The following is a 15,755-nucleotide window of genomic DNA, read 5'->3' as shown; positions in this document are numbered from 1 at the left end:
AATTTACTAACACACACATTTTTCCTCTGATCTATTTTTGTTGTTCAAACTAACACTTTTGCCAGGACAATTTACCATCTAAACACACAACTGCATTATTAGGCAGTGCTAGCCATACAAATTTCTGTGTTCCAAACATCTAAACATAATTACTTGCTTCAAAATTGTTCACTAAGAGGGGAATTGTTGTTAACAACCAAGTTGGTGGATCTCCTGATTGCCTGAAGATCTAAAAGTGTGGCCAAATCAGCAGAAACAAACACGAATCCTCCTTTGCCTGCAACATGCAGCATCTTGTACATTTCAAGATCCACACTGTTCAATTACATGGTCATTATTTGCCCTAATTCTAGGACTCTAGCTTAAAGCATGCTCTAGCTGTTTAAGGTACTTGTTTTGGCCTACTGAACACATAATAGGCTCCTTAGTTAGTCTCTAACCTGAATTTATATAGACTATCATCCTAACTGGGAACAATGTTATTTAAGACACATTTAGGTTTGATGTGAAAAGCCATGGAACCCAGTATATAATTTGAACGATTATATACATGTGTTATCCTAGATAACATTTAACAAATATCCCCAATAAAAACTTTGCTGAGCAGAGTGCTGTACAAACACATAGGCAGACGTACTCCTTGCCCAAAAGGGTTTACAATCCGAAAGAGAGAGAATAAATGACCAGTGGAGGGAAAGGGATACAACACATAAACAGTGGAATCCAGGTGAAGGCTGGTGCGCATCATATTATATCTGGATTTTTCTTTTTTAAATTTATTTTTTGCCTTCACCGATTTATTTTTGGATTCCAAATGTTGGGTCTGATCCTACAGTCTTTTTGCATGCAAAACTCCCACTGACTTCCAGTAAAGTCCCCTCACCCAGAAGGAGTACTAGGTCAGACATGAAATCATTAGGCTCTGCATGTATCTGTGAAGAGACATGTCGTACACCTAGTTCAACCCAACCTCATCTTGTCATACACCGTGTGGTGTGACTCCGTCTAGATTACATACCACAGCTGAAAAGCAGGTGTGACATACTTTTCACTTCACAGAGACGCACGTGACATGCCTCAAAATGCTGCAACTTCCTCGTATGTTTTAGGTAAACAGCTTCCAGGGTTCAATTTTCAAAAGCACCTAAGTCATTGAGAAACCTAGTTACATTGACTTTCAATGGGAGTTAGACACCTAAGTGACTTAGGTGCTTGTGAAATGTTTACCCCCCACATTTCTGGATTCTCTCTCAAAAGAGTCAAATTAATCTCTGGTGTAACGCCACTGATTTTACTACAGGGTCAAATTTGGTCTCTAGTAAATAGTTGAAAGAAAACTTTCCCCTGTTTGGTCATTCCAGAAGTCTGATGTTTTAAATGACAAAAGTATGTCTCCATTTTCCTTCTGAGCTTCTGAAGTTTCAATGTGCTGGTCTACAAAAGTGGGTTCAGTCTTCCTTTAAATAGCTGAAAACATATGGCAGCAAGATTCCATCTGTCACAAGCTGACAATTTTTTAAACATGGAACTAAAATCATGCAGAGAGTGTCCCAATTTCATAAACTATTCTTGAGTGTCAGGTATTTTTACACTGGGCTCTTTGCATTAAGAGATGTATGTGTTTAAAAACCCATGTATCCTGCCATCTCCATATCTCAGCAGGCTGCTACATGTCTGTTATTCCACTTAAAAAGCATTAAATAACATTTTTACCACATTGGCCTTCATTTAAGTGAGTGTCAAGATGGAAGAATCCAATGAAACAGTACCAAACCCTACTTTTGGTATCTGTTGTCTCCCATGCCACAATGAGGAAGCAGAGTTAGATCAGGCACACAAATATTATGAGGGGTAGAGGAGAATTCAGTGGATCCACAACATGCATCAGTTTTAAGTGACTTATGTCTATAGAGCAGAACTCACATGATGGCAGATTTTAGCTTCTAATATGTTTTCTATCTGTACTAGAAATTTAGACTTTATTAATTCTCCCTCCCACACACACAAAGTACCCATGAACAGCCAAATTCTTTAGTCCAATTTAAGTTAGTATGAGTTTTGTTTGAATAAGGACCACGAATTTGGACCAAAGTACCTGTGTGATTTCTATTGAAGTTTTCACTCTTGTCGTTTGGTATTCAGATAATGTTTTAAGAAAGTTAGAACAAGCCCCTAACAAAGCACAATGCCTTTGCTCTGCCAGCCTTGCAGCTCACTTTTGGAGGCATGTGTTAAAGTCATCTGAACTCAGGCAACTCTACTTCCACTCTTGGCACAGATTGTTAGGTCTCACAACCCAGGCAGAGCACATTTCCGGATGTGAATAAAAAGTCCAAAAATCCACTTTGTAAAGAGGGAAAAGCAACTTGGAGGCTGAGAAGCACAATGAATCAGATCAGCAAAAGTGTCAGCAGGGCTCAGTTTCAAGAGAATTTCAACATGAGTGCAGAAAGCAGAGCCTCTTACATCAAAAGATTAAAAGAAAGGGACAGGGGTTGAGCAGAAAGCTAGAGACATAAAGGAAACAGGTCAGAACCAGACACTAAAATACACCTTTTAGAGAGCCATCATTACCTTCCCTGTTTCAGAGCTCACTTAACAGTGCCTTACATAGGCAAAACTGTTGCCGTCAATAGGAGTTTTGCTGCACAAAGACTAAAGGATTGGGCCCATAATTAGAAGCTTTAGGGCATGATCCAAAGCCCACTGAAGCCAAATGGGCTCTGGATCAGGCCTTTAAGTCTGCATATGGGTAAGAATTCTTTCAGTCTTCAGTTACCAATATTTCTGTAGCAGTATTTTTGTTCTTTCACTGACAGTTTCTTCCCTCTTTAAATTAGAATAATGGAAAAAAACCAGAATATGTATGCTACCATGAGTTCCCATACAATTAAGAGACCTGTGGTACAATTCTAGCCATGTCATTCTCCTTGGTTCATTTTTTTGCATCAGTAATCCTACCAGGACATCCTTCTCTTGGCAGATGAATTATCTCACTTATCCTGTAACGTGCCTTCAGCTGCCCCAGGCAGAAGTGAACTGTAAACAAACTGTTAAAGCTTTAACTGGGATATCCAATTAAAGCACTTTAAATAAAAACTTGGATCCTTTAAAGAAAACAGAACAGTAAAGCAAGACAAGGCTGTGCAAAGGTGCTTTTCTGACAGGACTAGCCTTTCTGCGCCCAGAGTATGAATTCCTTATATTATGCTGTCTGTATATTTTTAACATGTTCTTTCAGCATTACCACACTGTACCTGCTAAGAATGGTACTCGCAACAAGCACTTCTGTAGTCACGTAATACAGAGCTACTACACTGATGGAAATATAACAAAACTCTTGGGCAAAGGCATGTATTGGAAGATATATTTAAAACTCCCTGGACCAGATTCTGATCTCAGTTAGGCCAGTGAAAATCTGCAATCGCTTCACTGAAGTTATTGATGTTCTTCTACATTTGCCCAGGTGTATCTGAGCAGCATTTGGCCCAGTTGTTCTGACATTAAAGAAACTGTCACAGACATTCTAAGGGGTGAGACAACTGAGAGTGTTTTACCCTCCTTCTCTACTTAAAGAGTATGTGGGGTACTGAGACTAATTGCAACCTATACTGATATTTTATGGCTCAGTGACAGCATGCCGTCAGAAGCAGGGTTACAGTAGAAATGCAGAGCTCCTTACTTAACAGTAACAGCAGAATAGATGCCCTAATAAAGTATTTCCCTAACAGAACATAATACCCATCAAATATAACCTTAAGCTTCCCTATTTCATCAGTATTTGGAACTGAGGCATGTTTTTTCACTAGCTATTTATCAGTTCCATGTGAAGATTAATGCAGATGTCAAGTTACTGTAAACCAATTGTACTTCGTTTGCTTAGCGACTAATCAGTTCTAATTTGCTTAAGTAGCAGCAATATAATAGCACTAAGGATATGTCTACACTGCAAGTAAACACCCGTGGCTGACTCACGTCAGCTGAATTGGGCTTGCAGGGCTATAAAATTGTGTTGTAGACATTTGGGCTTTGGGTGAAGCCTGGGCTCTGGGACCCTACAGGCTGCAGCCTGAGCCTGAACATCTACACTGCCATTTTACAGCCCCACTGCCAAAGCCCGGCATGTCCAAGTCAGCTGACATGAGCCAGCCACGGATGTTTAACTGCGGTGTAGACATTGGCTCTTACTGGGGCACTGAGCAATCCCCTCCCCAACTTGGTGTTCTTCCAGTTGTACAAATATGTAGCCCACTCTTGCTAAATAAAATAAAATGTCACGGCCCTTTGGCTTTTATTATTATACTGATTATATCAATGTTAGGAACAAGTATTTGGTAGTGATAGGAATCCTATTTCAGGCAACATTCACATTTGGAACCAACGAGAGTTTTCCTGGGTAAGGATAATGGGACAAACACTGAACACCTGTTAGATTTGGTTCCCAAGTAAAGACTTCAGGATTTTCCCTTTAGATTTTTCTTCCCCCTTTAGATTACATTATTTCAATTCAAAGCTCATGATAATACTGCAATGGCCTCTCTGCTGCCATGTGCCTGTACCGCTTCTGTGGTCTCTGAAAACTGCATGAAGGAACCACAGCTGTTAAGGCAGCAGTCACCTCTGATGCATCTGCACCTAAGTTCTGCTGCTCAGAGAGAACACTGTTTCACAGACTGATTGTCCCCTGACTTCTGACCTCTTCTGCTTTGCACAACTGAAGGAAGCAAGGGCGCCTGTGTATCAGCCATAGAACAGAGAGAGGGGGCTACCCAACTAGCAGAAAACATACTATACATCATGGCCACATTTCCCTCCACACAAAGTTCAACTCTTCTAGCGGGATTAGGGCTGCTTCACTCTGGGAACAGAGGGAAACATATGGCCTTATGACCCCAATATCCCCAGAAAGCCAGTCACCAGCAGGTTCTTCACAAAGACCTCTGCTGCAAGCTATATATGCGGTCTCATGTGTATGTGTTTCGCTTTCTAGCCTAACTTCAATGTGCTGTAAGAAATCCACAAAATAAAAAAGGAGAAAATTGAAGATCCTGTCATATCATAACCAGGGCCCTTGGAGAAGACTAACAAGGCTCCAGAGTAGAAGTAACTGTGTTTTTAACTTGCATTAAACTCATTCTTTAAAAGAAAATTAAGATTGTGACATAAACCATTGAAAGTCAGGAAATTCAAACTGAAGGGTGTCAGTCTGTGGTTAAAAAGAGGAAAGTGATGGGAGCTAAAGGTTTAAGAATGTGCTGTTTGAACATGTAGGGCTTGTACAACATGTAGTTTCCTTGTGTTATTTCTAAACAAATCAATTTTTTTAGAAGTTTTCTATTTTAAAATGGCTGCTGTGAGGTGATGTGTTTTGCCAGAGTGAAGACTGCAGGAATGGGTGCGCAGTCTGTGATTTAGCCTGTTTTTCTTTCCCTGGTATTGTATATTTTATGATCATTCTTGTTATCCGATGGACTAGTGGATATGTTAGTGAATATATAAATGTTCTTTAAAAGCATGCATATTACACTTGAACAGCCAAATCCTAAAGCCCTTACAGAGCCAGGCTTTCCTCGGACAAAATACCACTGAAGTGAATCAGTTTGCCTGGGTAAGGACTTATCCCAAAGTCTTATCTCTTGAAGTCCTTACTCAGGCAAAATTCCATCTGCAGTGAAATGGAGTTTTGTTTGAATCATGACCGTGAAAGGACTCTGGGTGAAATTAAGCAATCACATAAAGCCCAAACACAGTACACTCTGAACAGCTTGGGGGACATCCAAAGCTTTCAGATAACTGGGTGTTCCGATAAACAAAGGTGTTTGTTTGAGCTGGGGTCTAGCTTCAGGCTGGGCAGTAAAGTTTCAGGTACAGCTACTTTAAAGTGGGTGCATAAAACTGTTCCCGGAAACTAGTTATCAGTGGTTCACAATCAAGCTGGAAGGACATATCAAGTGAGGTCCTGCAGGGATCAGTTCTGAGTCTGGCTCTCTACAATATCTGCATCAATGACTTAGATCAAAGGTGGGCAAACTATGGCCCGCGGGCCACATCCAGCCCGCGGGACCGTCCTGCCTGGCCCCTGAGCTCCCGGCCAGGGAGGCTAGTCCGGCCCCTCCCCCGCAGCCATGCCACCATGCGAGCAGCGCGGCTTGAGCACACCCACCTCCCAGGCTTTCCAATAAGCCTGTCCTGCCGCTGGCATGGTAAGGAGGAGGGAGGGGTTGGATAAGGGGCAGGAGGTCCCAGGGGGCGGTTGGATGGGGTAGAGGTAGCAGTCAGGAGACAGGGAGCGGGGGGGGGATGGATAGGGAGTGGGGGCCAGTTAGGGACAGAGGTCCTGGGAGGGGGCGGTCAGGGGACAAGGAATAGGGGGGTTGGATGGTTCGGGGGTCCCTGGGGGCCTGTCAGGGAGTGGGGGTGTGGATAGGGATCAGGGCAGTCAGAAGACAGGGAGCAGGGGGGATTGGATAGTGGTGGGGTCCTGGGGGGGGGCAGTTGGGGTGGGGGGTCCTGGGAGGGGGCGGTCAGGGGACAAGGAGCGGGGGGGTTGGATGGGTTGGGTGTTTTGAGGGGGGCAGTCAGGGGGCAGGAAGTGGGAGGGGGCGTATAGGGGGCGGGGGCCAGGCTGTTTGAGGAGGCACAGCCTTCCCTACCCGGCCCTCCATACTGTTTTGCAACCCCGATGTGGCCCTCAGGCCAAAAAGTTTGCACAACTGAAGGAAGCAAGGGCGCCTGTGTATCAGCCATAGAACAGAGAGAGGGGGGTTTAGATAGTGGCATAGAGAGTACACTTACAAAGTCTGCAGATGATACCAAGCTGGGAGGGGTTGCAAATGCTTGGAGGATAGGATTAAAATTCAAAATGATCTGGACATATCATTTCAGACCATTTCTCCAAATAGAATGAAATTCAGTAAGGATAAATGCCAAGTACTCCACTGAGGAAGGAACAATCAATTGCACACATACAAAATGGAAAATGACTGCCTAGGAAGGAGTACTGCGGAAATGGATCTGGGGGTCATAGTGGATCACAAGCTAAATATAAGTCAACAGTGTAAAACTGTTGCAAAAAAAAGCAAACATCATTCTGGGATGTATTAGCAGGAATATTGTAAGCAAGACACGAGAAGTAATTCTTCTGCTTTACTCTGTGCTTATTAGGCCTCATCTGGAGTATTGTGTCCATTTCTGCATGCCACATTTCAGGAAAGATGTGGACAAATTGGAGAAAGTCCAGAGGAGAGCAACAAAAATGATTAAAGGTTTAGAAAACATGACCTATGAGGAACGATTGAAAAAGCTGGGTTTGTTTAGTCTGGAGAAGAGAAGACTGAGGGGGGACATAACAGTTTTCAAGTACATAAAAGGCTGTCACAAAGAGGGAGAAAAATTGTTCTCCTTAACCTCTTCAAGATAGGACAAGAAGCAATGGGCTTAAATTTCAGCAACGGAGGTTTAGGTTGGACATTAGGAAAAACTTCCTAACTGTCTGGGTAGTTAAGCACTAGAATGAATTGCCTAGGGAATCTGTGGAATCTCCATCATTGGAGATTTTAAAGAGTAGATTAGACAAACACCTGTAAGGGATGACCTAGATAATACTTAGGCTATGTCTACACTATAGAGCTTACAGTTGCACAGCTATACCGATGCAGCTGCACTGCTGTAAGATCACTCGCGTAGTCGCTCTATGTCGACTGGAGAGAGCTCTCCCATCAACATAATTAATCCACCCACAGTGAGCGGCATGAGAAGCTTTCCCGCCGACATAGTGCTGTGCACACTAATGCTTTTGCAGGCATAATTTATGTCACTCGGGGGGTGGAATATTCACATCCCTGAGCAATATAAGTTTTGCCAACATCAGTGGTAGTCTAGGCATCACCTTAGTCCTGCCTTGAGTGCAGGGGACAGGAGTAGAAGACCTTCCCTTCCGTCCTACGATTCTATGATTACTAGTAAACCTACCTAGGGAGGAAACATTTAGAAAATGGAGCAGGGAGGGGAACAATGTAAGGGAAAGCTTACTGAATCTGGTTATGCACTGAAGAGTTTCAGCTGTTTTATACCTGTTAGAAAACATTCTGCTTTTACTACATACACAGGATCCTCCTATAGTGGATGAAATGAAGTTGATGAGAGTAAAATTGTCCCTACAAGTTGGAGAGAGAAATACTGGCCCAAATTCATCGCTGATGTAAATCCACTGATGTCAACAGTTACACCAGGGATGAATTTGGTTCTTTTGTTCTTTATCTGCATGTCACTAATTTGGATTTGTTGTGAGAGACACAAAGTCAAACCCTGATGCTGTATTACTATAAAATGGCTGTATTTCACCTCTGGGGGGAAAACAGATAAGTCATAATAGGTAAGCATTTCAGCCTGTAGCTTCATTCTTAATTTTTATTTTATATTTGGGTTGAACATTGAATGTCTCTTTGTCAAGTATGGAGAAGAAAAGAATTTAACCTTTGAACTATTGTTCCAAGGTGTCTTCTGTCAGCTACTTGTTTTTTGTATTTTTTACTACTAGTTCTTCTTTCAGTTTCCCAGTTACTAATTATTAGGCTAAGTTATTAAGTCAGTTTTTATTCCGTCCCTACTTAGGTAAAATGCCTTTTTGGCCAAATCCTGAGAGGCGCTAAAAACTCACTGAGCCTCCTTAATGCCCACTGAAGGCAATAGCATTTTTGTCTGATGGAAATGTGTCAAGATTTTGTACAGAAATTAGGCTGATACATTAATCTGTATACATACCAAAACTCTCCACAGATACTGATATGAGGAAGGAGCAAAAATAGAATAAGGCCCTTGGTTGATAACAGTTAATGAAAAAATTTTTAGCAAATTTGACAAAATAGGAAATGTAACTTGATTTAATATTTCCAAAGATCAAAATATCCCATTCACCAGACAGTAATGTTTTGTAAGTTACTCGGGGAGGGATTTTCAAAAACTCCTAAGGAGCACAAGTGCTGATTTTCAATGGGATTTCTGCTCCTATGTCATTTAGGTTTCAGAGTAACAGCCGTGTTAGTCTGTATTCGCAAAAAGAAAAGGAGTACTTGTGGCACCTTAGAGACTAACCAGTTTATTTGAGCATGAGCTTTCGTGAGCTACAGCTCACTTCATCAGATACAACTGATGAAGTGAGCTGTAGCTCACGAAAGCTCATGCTCAAATAAACTGGTTAGTCTCTAAGGTGCCACAAGTACTCCTTTTCTTTATGTCATTTAGGGAGACAAGGTGGGGGAGGTAATATCTTTTACTGGACCAACTTCTGCTGGTGACAGACACAAGCTTTCAAGCTACACAGAACTCTTCTTCAGGTGTGGGAAAGGTACTAAGGGCATGGCTACTCTAGAAACTTCAAAGTGCTGTCGCGGGAGTGCTCCCATGGCAGCACTTTGAAGTGCGAGTGTGGTCACGTGTGAGCACTGGGAGAGAGCTCTCTCTAGCTTTAAAGCGCTCTGACTTGCTGCGCTCAGGGAGGTTATTTTTCACACACACACCCCCCCCTTAGCCAGCAAGTTAGAGCGCTATAAAATGTAAGTGTAGCCAAGCCCTAAGAGCCTCACAGCTAAGTGCAAGAGCAAACAGATAATTCAGCATAAGTAAAAAGAAAAGGAGTACTTGTGGCACCTTAGAGACTAACCAATTTATTTGAGCATAAGCTTTCGTGAGCTACAGCTCACTTCATCGGACGCAGCTGTAGCTCACGAAAGCTTATGCTCAAATAAATTGGTTAGTCTCTAAGGTGCCACAGGTACTCCTTTTCTTTTTGCGAATACAGACTAACATGGCTGTTACTCTGAAACCTTTCAGCATAAGTAGTTAGCACATATTCTAAGGGACCATTCAAGGTAGAGTGGTCCATTAACACCCCTGTAGTCATAGGATAAAAAGAGGGGTTAGTGGGTTACAGAGTTTTGTAATAAGCCATAAATCCAGTGTCTCTATTCAGTCCATGACTTTTAGTGTCTAGCAAAGTTATGAATTTAAGCTCCCAGGCTGGTCTTTTGAATGTGTTGTGCAGGTTTCCTATTTCATTTAGTCATTTTGGAAAATATCACCCTAGAACAGTGGTCGGCAACCTATGGCTCGCGTGCCAAAGATGGCACGCGAGCCAATTTTTAATGGCACACTGCTGTCTGCCGACCCTGGCGGACAGCAGCGTGCCATTAAAAATCCTGCCCGGCCCGCTCTTCTCTGCCCCCCGCTCTTTCCTTGCAGGGCAGGCAAGCTTCCCCCCACCCCACCTCTTCCCCCAGCGTGCTGGGTTCCTGCCCCTCCTCCTCTCCCTCCCTGTAGCCGATCAGCTGACTGCCCTTGCTATGAGCCCCTGTGCACTCTCTGCTCCAGGGACCTTGGGGAAGGGGGTGGAAATAGCATATCCCCTCCAGCCCCCCTGCCATGAGCCACTTAGGGCAGGGGGCTGGGAGCACCCCCACAACCCCAGCCCACACCCCCAGCCCTCTGCCCTGACCCCTGCACCCTCTCATACACCCCCAGTCCTCTGCAGCAGCAGGCTGAGTGGGCCAGTGGTATAAGATCAGCATTTTAATTTAATTTTAAATGAAGCTTCTTAAGCATTTTGAAAACCTTGTTTACATACGACAATAGTTTAGTTATATAATACATAGACTTACAGAGAGAGATCTTCTAAAAAACGTTAAAATGTATTACTGGCATGCAAAACCTTAAATTAAAGTGAATAAATGAAGACTCGGCACTCCACTTCTAAAAGGTTGCCGACCCCTTCCCCTAGAATCTTAAAATTCAGTGGGGGTTTACTTTTCCATGGAAGTGTTCAGGATTTAGCTAGACACCTTTCAGTAACGCAACCTGATCTTATACACATTGACTAGAGCGTGCTGAATTTTTTTTTTTTTTTTTTTTTGGACAGAATGCTTTTTCACCAGAAAATGCTCTTTTGTGTAAACTGCTGATTGTCAAACTGGGGAGAGGGGTGCAATTCCAAAGGCGTGACGAGGTTATCAGAGGCATGGTGGCTGTCTGTGCAGCAGGGAGAGCAGGCAGGAAGTTCCCAGTGGTTGGGGACAGGAAGAGACAGCGCAGTCCTGCTGTGCCCCAGCAGCAGTCGGCTGCTCTCCCCTTTCTCAGTTCCCTGGCCACTGGGGACTCCCTGTGTGCTCTTCCTATTGCTGCCTTGTCCTTTCCTGGATACCTGGCAGGCCACAGCCCCTCATATTTTAAACCCTCTGGAGCCTGCAGGAACAAGAGGCTCTGGGCAGGGAGGGAGGGAGGGTGAGGACCCTGGTCTGCTCCAGTCTGTGCTGCCATAGGCACCTCTGGAGATGAAGACAGTTGGGGTCCTGCAACCACTCTGGATATAAGCTGCCCTCTGCCCTCAGTGAATCACTTTCTTCCCCGGATGGGCGGGAGTTGGGGAAGAGGCCTATATGTGATTCCCATGGAGAAGGGGGGCGCAGCAAAAAAAATTTGGGAACCTCTGGTTCATATTGAAACTTTACACTGGCATGTGTCGATTTTGAAGAAATTGGGTTTAGAAAAGAATATGGAAAAGAAGCATTCTGATACAGTAAAAATGTTCCATTTAATTGTTGGAACGGAACACTTTTTTTTAAACCAATTTTCACTTAGGAAATTATTTTATATTATTAAATGTATATATATTTAAAACTCAGCTTCAAAACAAACTGTTTCAATTGGCCCAAAGCAAAATTTTTTCAAAAATTTGGTTCTGCTGGAAATTTCTAAATTCCTTGTTTTCATTCCAATTTGGAAAGAGAACAAATTTTAAAACTGTGGAATTTCCTGCTAAATAGAAATTCTGGTTCTCACACAGTTCTACTATTGATATTAACATATTGTTAACCTTTGAAATGTAGAAACATGGACAGACTTATGATCTTTTAATGTACTGCTTTATACACCATGGTTTAGCGAATTAATCAAAGGCAGATTTTGCTGCTTTGTTGAACTGTAATAAATAATCAACATTTCTATTCATGCAAATTCAAAAGTAGATTGTTTATCTGTAAAACTATTCTTAATCTGTATTTATTAAAGTAAAGGTTATTCATAAATGCTGAATCATGCTATTACTAGCTAGAGAGGGAGGGGAGGGGTATTAGTGGTATACTGTAGAACACATGCCTGAAAACTAGGAACTATGGGGTTCTAATCCCCACTCTAACAATGACGCACTCTCTGGCACTGGGCAAATCACTTAAATGTCTCTGCCTCGGTTTTCCCCACCTGTAAAAGGGGAATAATGTTGTTTAGCCATCTACCTTAAAATGAACGCTGTGAAGGAAGCTTAATTAGTCAGTATCTGTAAAGTGCTTTATTTTTGTTTTATTCAATTTCCTAACTTTTTATTGTTGTTTTCTAGGGCCTGATTCAAAGAACATAGAGATCAGTGGGAGGACTTCCCATGACCTAACTGGATCAGACCCTATGTTGTTTCTTTTGAATGTTAAAGGCTAAATATTTATATATTAAAATTTGGCAAAACATATATATGTAAACACTTAATGAATCTAGCCTTATTCAAATTACAGTAAAACATACAAACATTTAATACAGTCAAGAGAGACCAATACCAAAAGCTGAACAAAAGACTTGTTGAGTTAAGAGGTTTTCAAGTGGTAGAGTTAAACCAAATAAATGTGTTAGTCTCTAAGGTGCCACAAGGACTCATCGTTGTTTTTAGAGTTAAACATGCGTCTCTGGTATCCTCTTATTTTCAGCTAAGGACTAGCTTGACTGTGCCACTCTGCTACATTATATTGTATGGAGTACCACTGAATGCACAACCAGATAAAGTGAGGCCGAGAGTTTGCTAAACCTTGGTCAATTAATTTTAAGATATCACCTCTCTGCACCTGAAAACTTGTTTAAATCATTCTGTAAGAGATGTCTAGTATACATATAAAGAGATATTTATATCTGAAGATCAATTACCTGCAACGGACTAGCCAATGGCCTGCTTCTAGGTACTGCAAATGTTTTGTGAATGCTTTCATCCTCTTCTGACACTGGCATCTTTAAAACGGAACTAGTAAGAAGATTCTAAACCAAAAAAAAGAGGGAATATTTAGAGGAATTTTCATAACACTAAATTTAGAAAGACCACAAACAATATTTAAACGTTTTAAAAACAGATCCACCCTAATTGCACACTGGATAATAGCATGCCTTGTTGCATAGAGAGCTTGGGCCCTCTCATCCCTGAAGCCTGATTATAGAGCAGCATTATAAAGTGTAGAGTAAGGCCCTGATCCAGTAAAGCACTTAAGCATGTGAGCAATCCTAATGAACTGAATAGAACTACTCAGAGGTTTAAAGCTAAGCACATGCTTTGCCAGAATGGGACCCAAGTGGAAATTCTTCTCTTCTACCAGTTCTAACTCTGTGATCTAGGCGTTTTTATATAGAGGTACAGCTCTAAGTGGATGCCTTTTACAAAGACAATCGGGAATGCCACACCTATATCTGAATGCCTGCAACTCCCACTGTCTTCAGTGGGAGTCACAAAGGTCTAATTAAGACCAGAATTGCCCCTTGTCTTTCACATATGTGTAAAATACACAAACACACAAATGGCACTACATACATAATGCACCAATACTTTTCCTGTTAGGAAGTTTAAAAATAAATTGTTCTGTCTCTTGCCATTAAGAATGTTGGATTAAAAATGAAGAAAGAGTTCTGGAGTTTGGACACTTGTACGTACAGGCACATCTTCCATAGTAGATGCATGTGTGAAGAGCTGAGTGTTCAGGTTTTCCCCTTCCCAGTGATTCGAGCAAAAGAAGTTTCCAGCTTTAGCTGTTGGAGACTCCACCTGGAAGCAGAAAAGGAACCATGTGTTAAAAGGCAACGTCCATGAGAATATTTGTGCTTTAAGTTCCTCAGCAACTGGACTGGTCTGCAGGGTCCAGGTGTCCAAAGCCACAATTTAGCCCTTTGTAGCAATTTTGTTCTTTACATCCAAAAATTCTTAAATACTCAATTAAAAAATAACAGATCTTTGAATATGTGCATTCAGATATTCACTAGTTCCACTTTCATTTATACAAGTTGTAATCCTTTTTTAAAAGTAGTGACAGAGCATGTATTTTGGGGCTTCGCATAAATGATAAATTAATGTAATGAGATATTTTCAAACCACCGGACTTCTAGGTCACTCTGTAGTTTGGTCCCCATTCGGTTATTTTATATATGTCACCAATATTAGAAAAATTAGTCCAAATTTCTGGACAAATCTACCTTTATAAGATGCAAATAATGCACATTATATAATAACCTGAACCACTGGAATCAGAGACTTCCAATGAAGTCAATGGGAGAAGACTTGGGTACTAATAGCTAAGGCTGTGTGTTGGTCATGGAGGTCACAGAAGTCATGGATTTCGTGACTTTCTGTGACCTCAGTGACTTCTGCAGTGGCCGGTGCTGGCTCAGGGGTTGCCTGAGCTGGCAGTCCCTGGTCCAGCAGCAGCAGTCTAGGTGTGGGAGGGGGCTGAGGAAGGAGGTTAGTGTGCCCGCAGTGGGGGGGGGGGTGTTTCCTTACCTGGGAGGGGTCTCTAGCTCCCACCGGCATGTCTCCGCAGCTCCTAGGTGGAAGGGCCAGGGAGGCACTGCCCCTGCAGCTCCAATTGGCTGCAGTTCCCGGGCAATGGGAGCTGCGCCTGCAGAGCCGGGGCTTGTGGAAGGAGCAGTGTGCAAAACCCCTTGGCCGCCCCTCCCCCTAGGAGCTGCAAAGACACGAAGCTGGGTAGGGAGCCTGCGAGCCCCACCAACCCTCCCCTGCCCCCAGAACCAGCGGGGGTCCCGGGCCACCCACCCAGCACTCACAGCACCCCCAAACCGCCACCCCACCCCTCTGAGCATCCATGGCCCCCAGCCTAAGTTTTAGTTTGGGGTATATAGTAAAAGTCATGAACAGATCACAGGCCGTGAATTTTTGTTTACTGCCCGTGACCTGTCCATGACTTTTACAAAAAATACCCAGGACTAAAACACAGTCTTACTAATATTATTAGGAGTAATTATTTAGCTCATATGTTTTATTATTTAGCTCAGGCACTAAGAACTTGGTATTCACCTGGAAAAAAAGACATCTGATTGTTTGAAAATAAGTTTGATAGAACCGTTTGCTGTGAAACTGATTTAGGTTGCCCCACATAAAAGTTTTATGCCTTACCTCTTGTTTGATTTTTTTCACCAAAGGGATTCCACTTTCGTGTAGCCCAGACACAATTCCAGATTCATCAGATTCTTGTTTGATAACATCGTGCAGGTCTTCTACAAGATGAGTTGGAGTTTGAGGCTGAAAGGGAAAAAAAAAATGTATAGTTTATGTCTCAGGCAATCCCTTCACACTAATATCCAAGTGACTTTTATCACCATTTCTTTCTTACCAGCATCTTCAAGGGGCCATATTTGATTTCTTGAGCTGCAAGTGCATTTTTGAATGGAGTAGGTGTTCTTGGAGAACTCTCCAATATTGACCTCTTGATGGCTGGAGTTCTGAAACTTTAAAATGAGAGAGAGAAAAATTTTGTTACAGAGAATGTGTTCGAGCATCTTTGTTCTGACCCTATAATTCAACGAAAAAGTGACCTACTGTTAAAGACCGATGGATTATTAAATTAAATTAATATTAAATACTATCCTGTGATAATGCCATGAGTTCACACTATGCTATTTTACTTTTATGGAGGAAGCACGTGTTTTAATAATTTAATGTAAAACAA

General features: G+C 42.3%; 1 protein-coding gene across 3 annotated transcripts in view; it reads right to left on the bottom strand.

Moving 5' to 3' along the window:
* MYB (MYB proto-oncogene, transcription factor) overlaps nt 1–15,755 on the bottom strand; it is a 35,360-nt gene that overhangs the window by 2,230 nt on the left and 17,375 nt on the right. For all 3 annotated transcript variants that reach the window (XM_077813075.1, XM_077813074.1, XM_077813073.1), the window contains 4 exons: nt 15,420–15,534; nt 15,203–15,328; nt 13,730–13,840; nt 12,958–13,065 (listed from right to left, as the gene is read on the bottom strand). In XM_077813075.1, the coding sequence (XP_077669201.1) occupies nt 12,958–13,065; nt 13,730–13,840; nt 15,203–15,328; nt 15,420–15,534 (460 nt within the window). The remainder of the gene's footprint in view (nt 1–12,957; nt 13,066–13,729; nt 13,841–15,202; nt 15,329–15,419; nt 15,535–15,755) is intronic.

The sequence above is a fragment of the Eretmochelys imbricata genome, chromosome 3, assembly GCF_965152235.1.
Source record: "Eretmochelys imbricata isolate rEreImb1 chromosome 3, rEreImb1.hap1, whole genome shotgun sequence".
In the NCBI taxonomy this organism is placed as follows: Eukaryota; Metazoa; Chordata; order Testudines; family Cheloniidae; genus Eretmochelys; species Eretmochelys imbricata.
Note: the sequence above shows the minus strand (reverse complement) of the source record. Positions and strands in the feature narration are given on the sequence as shown.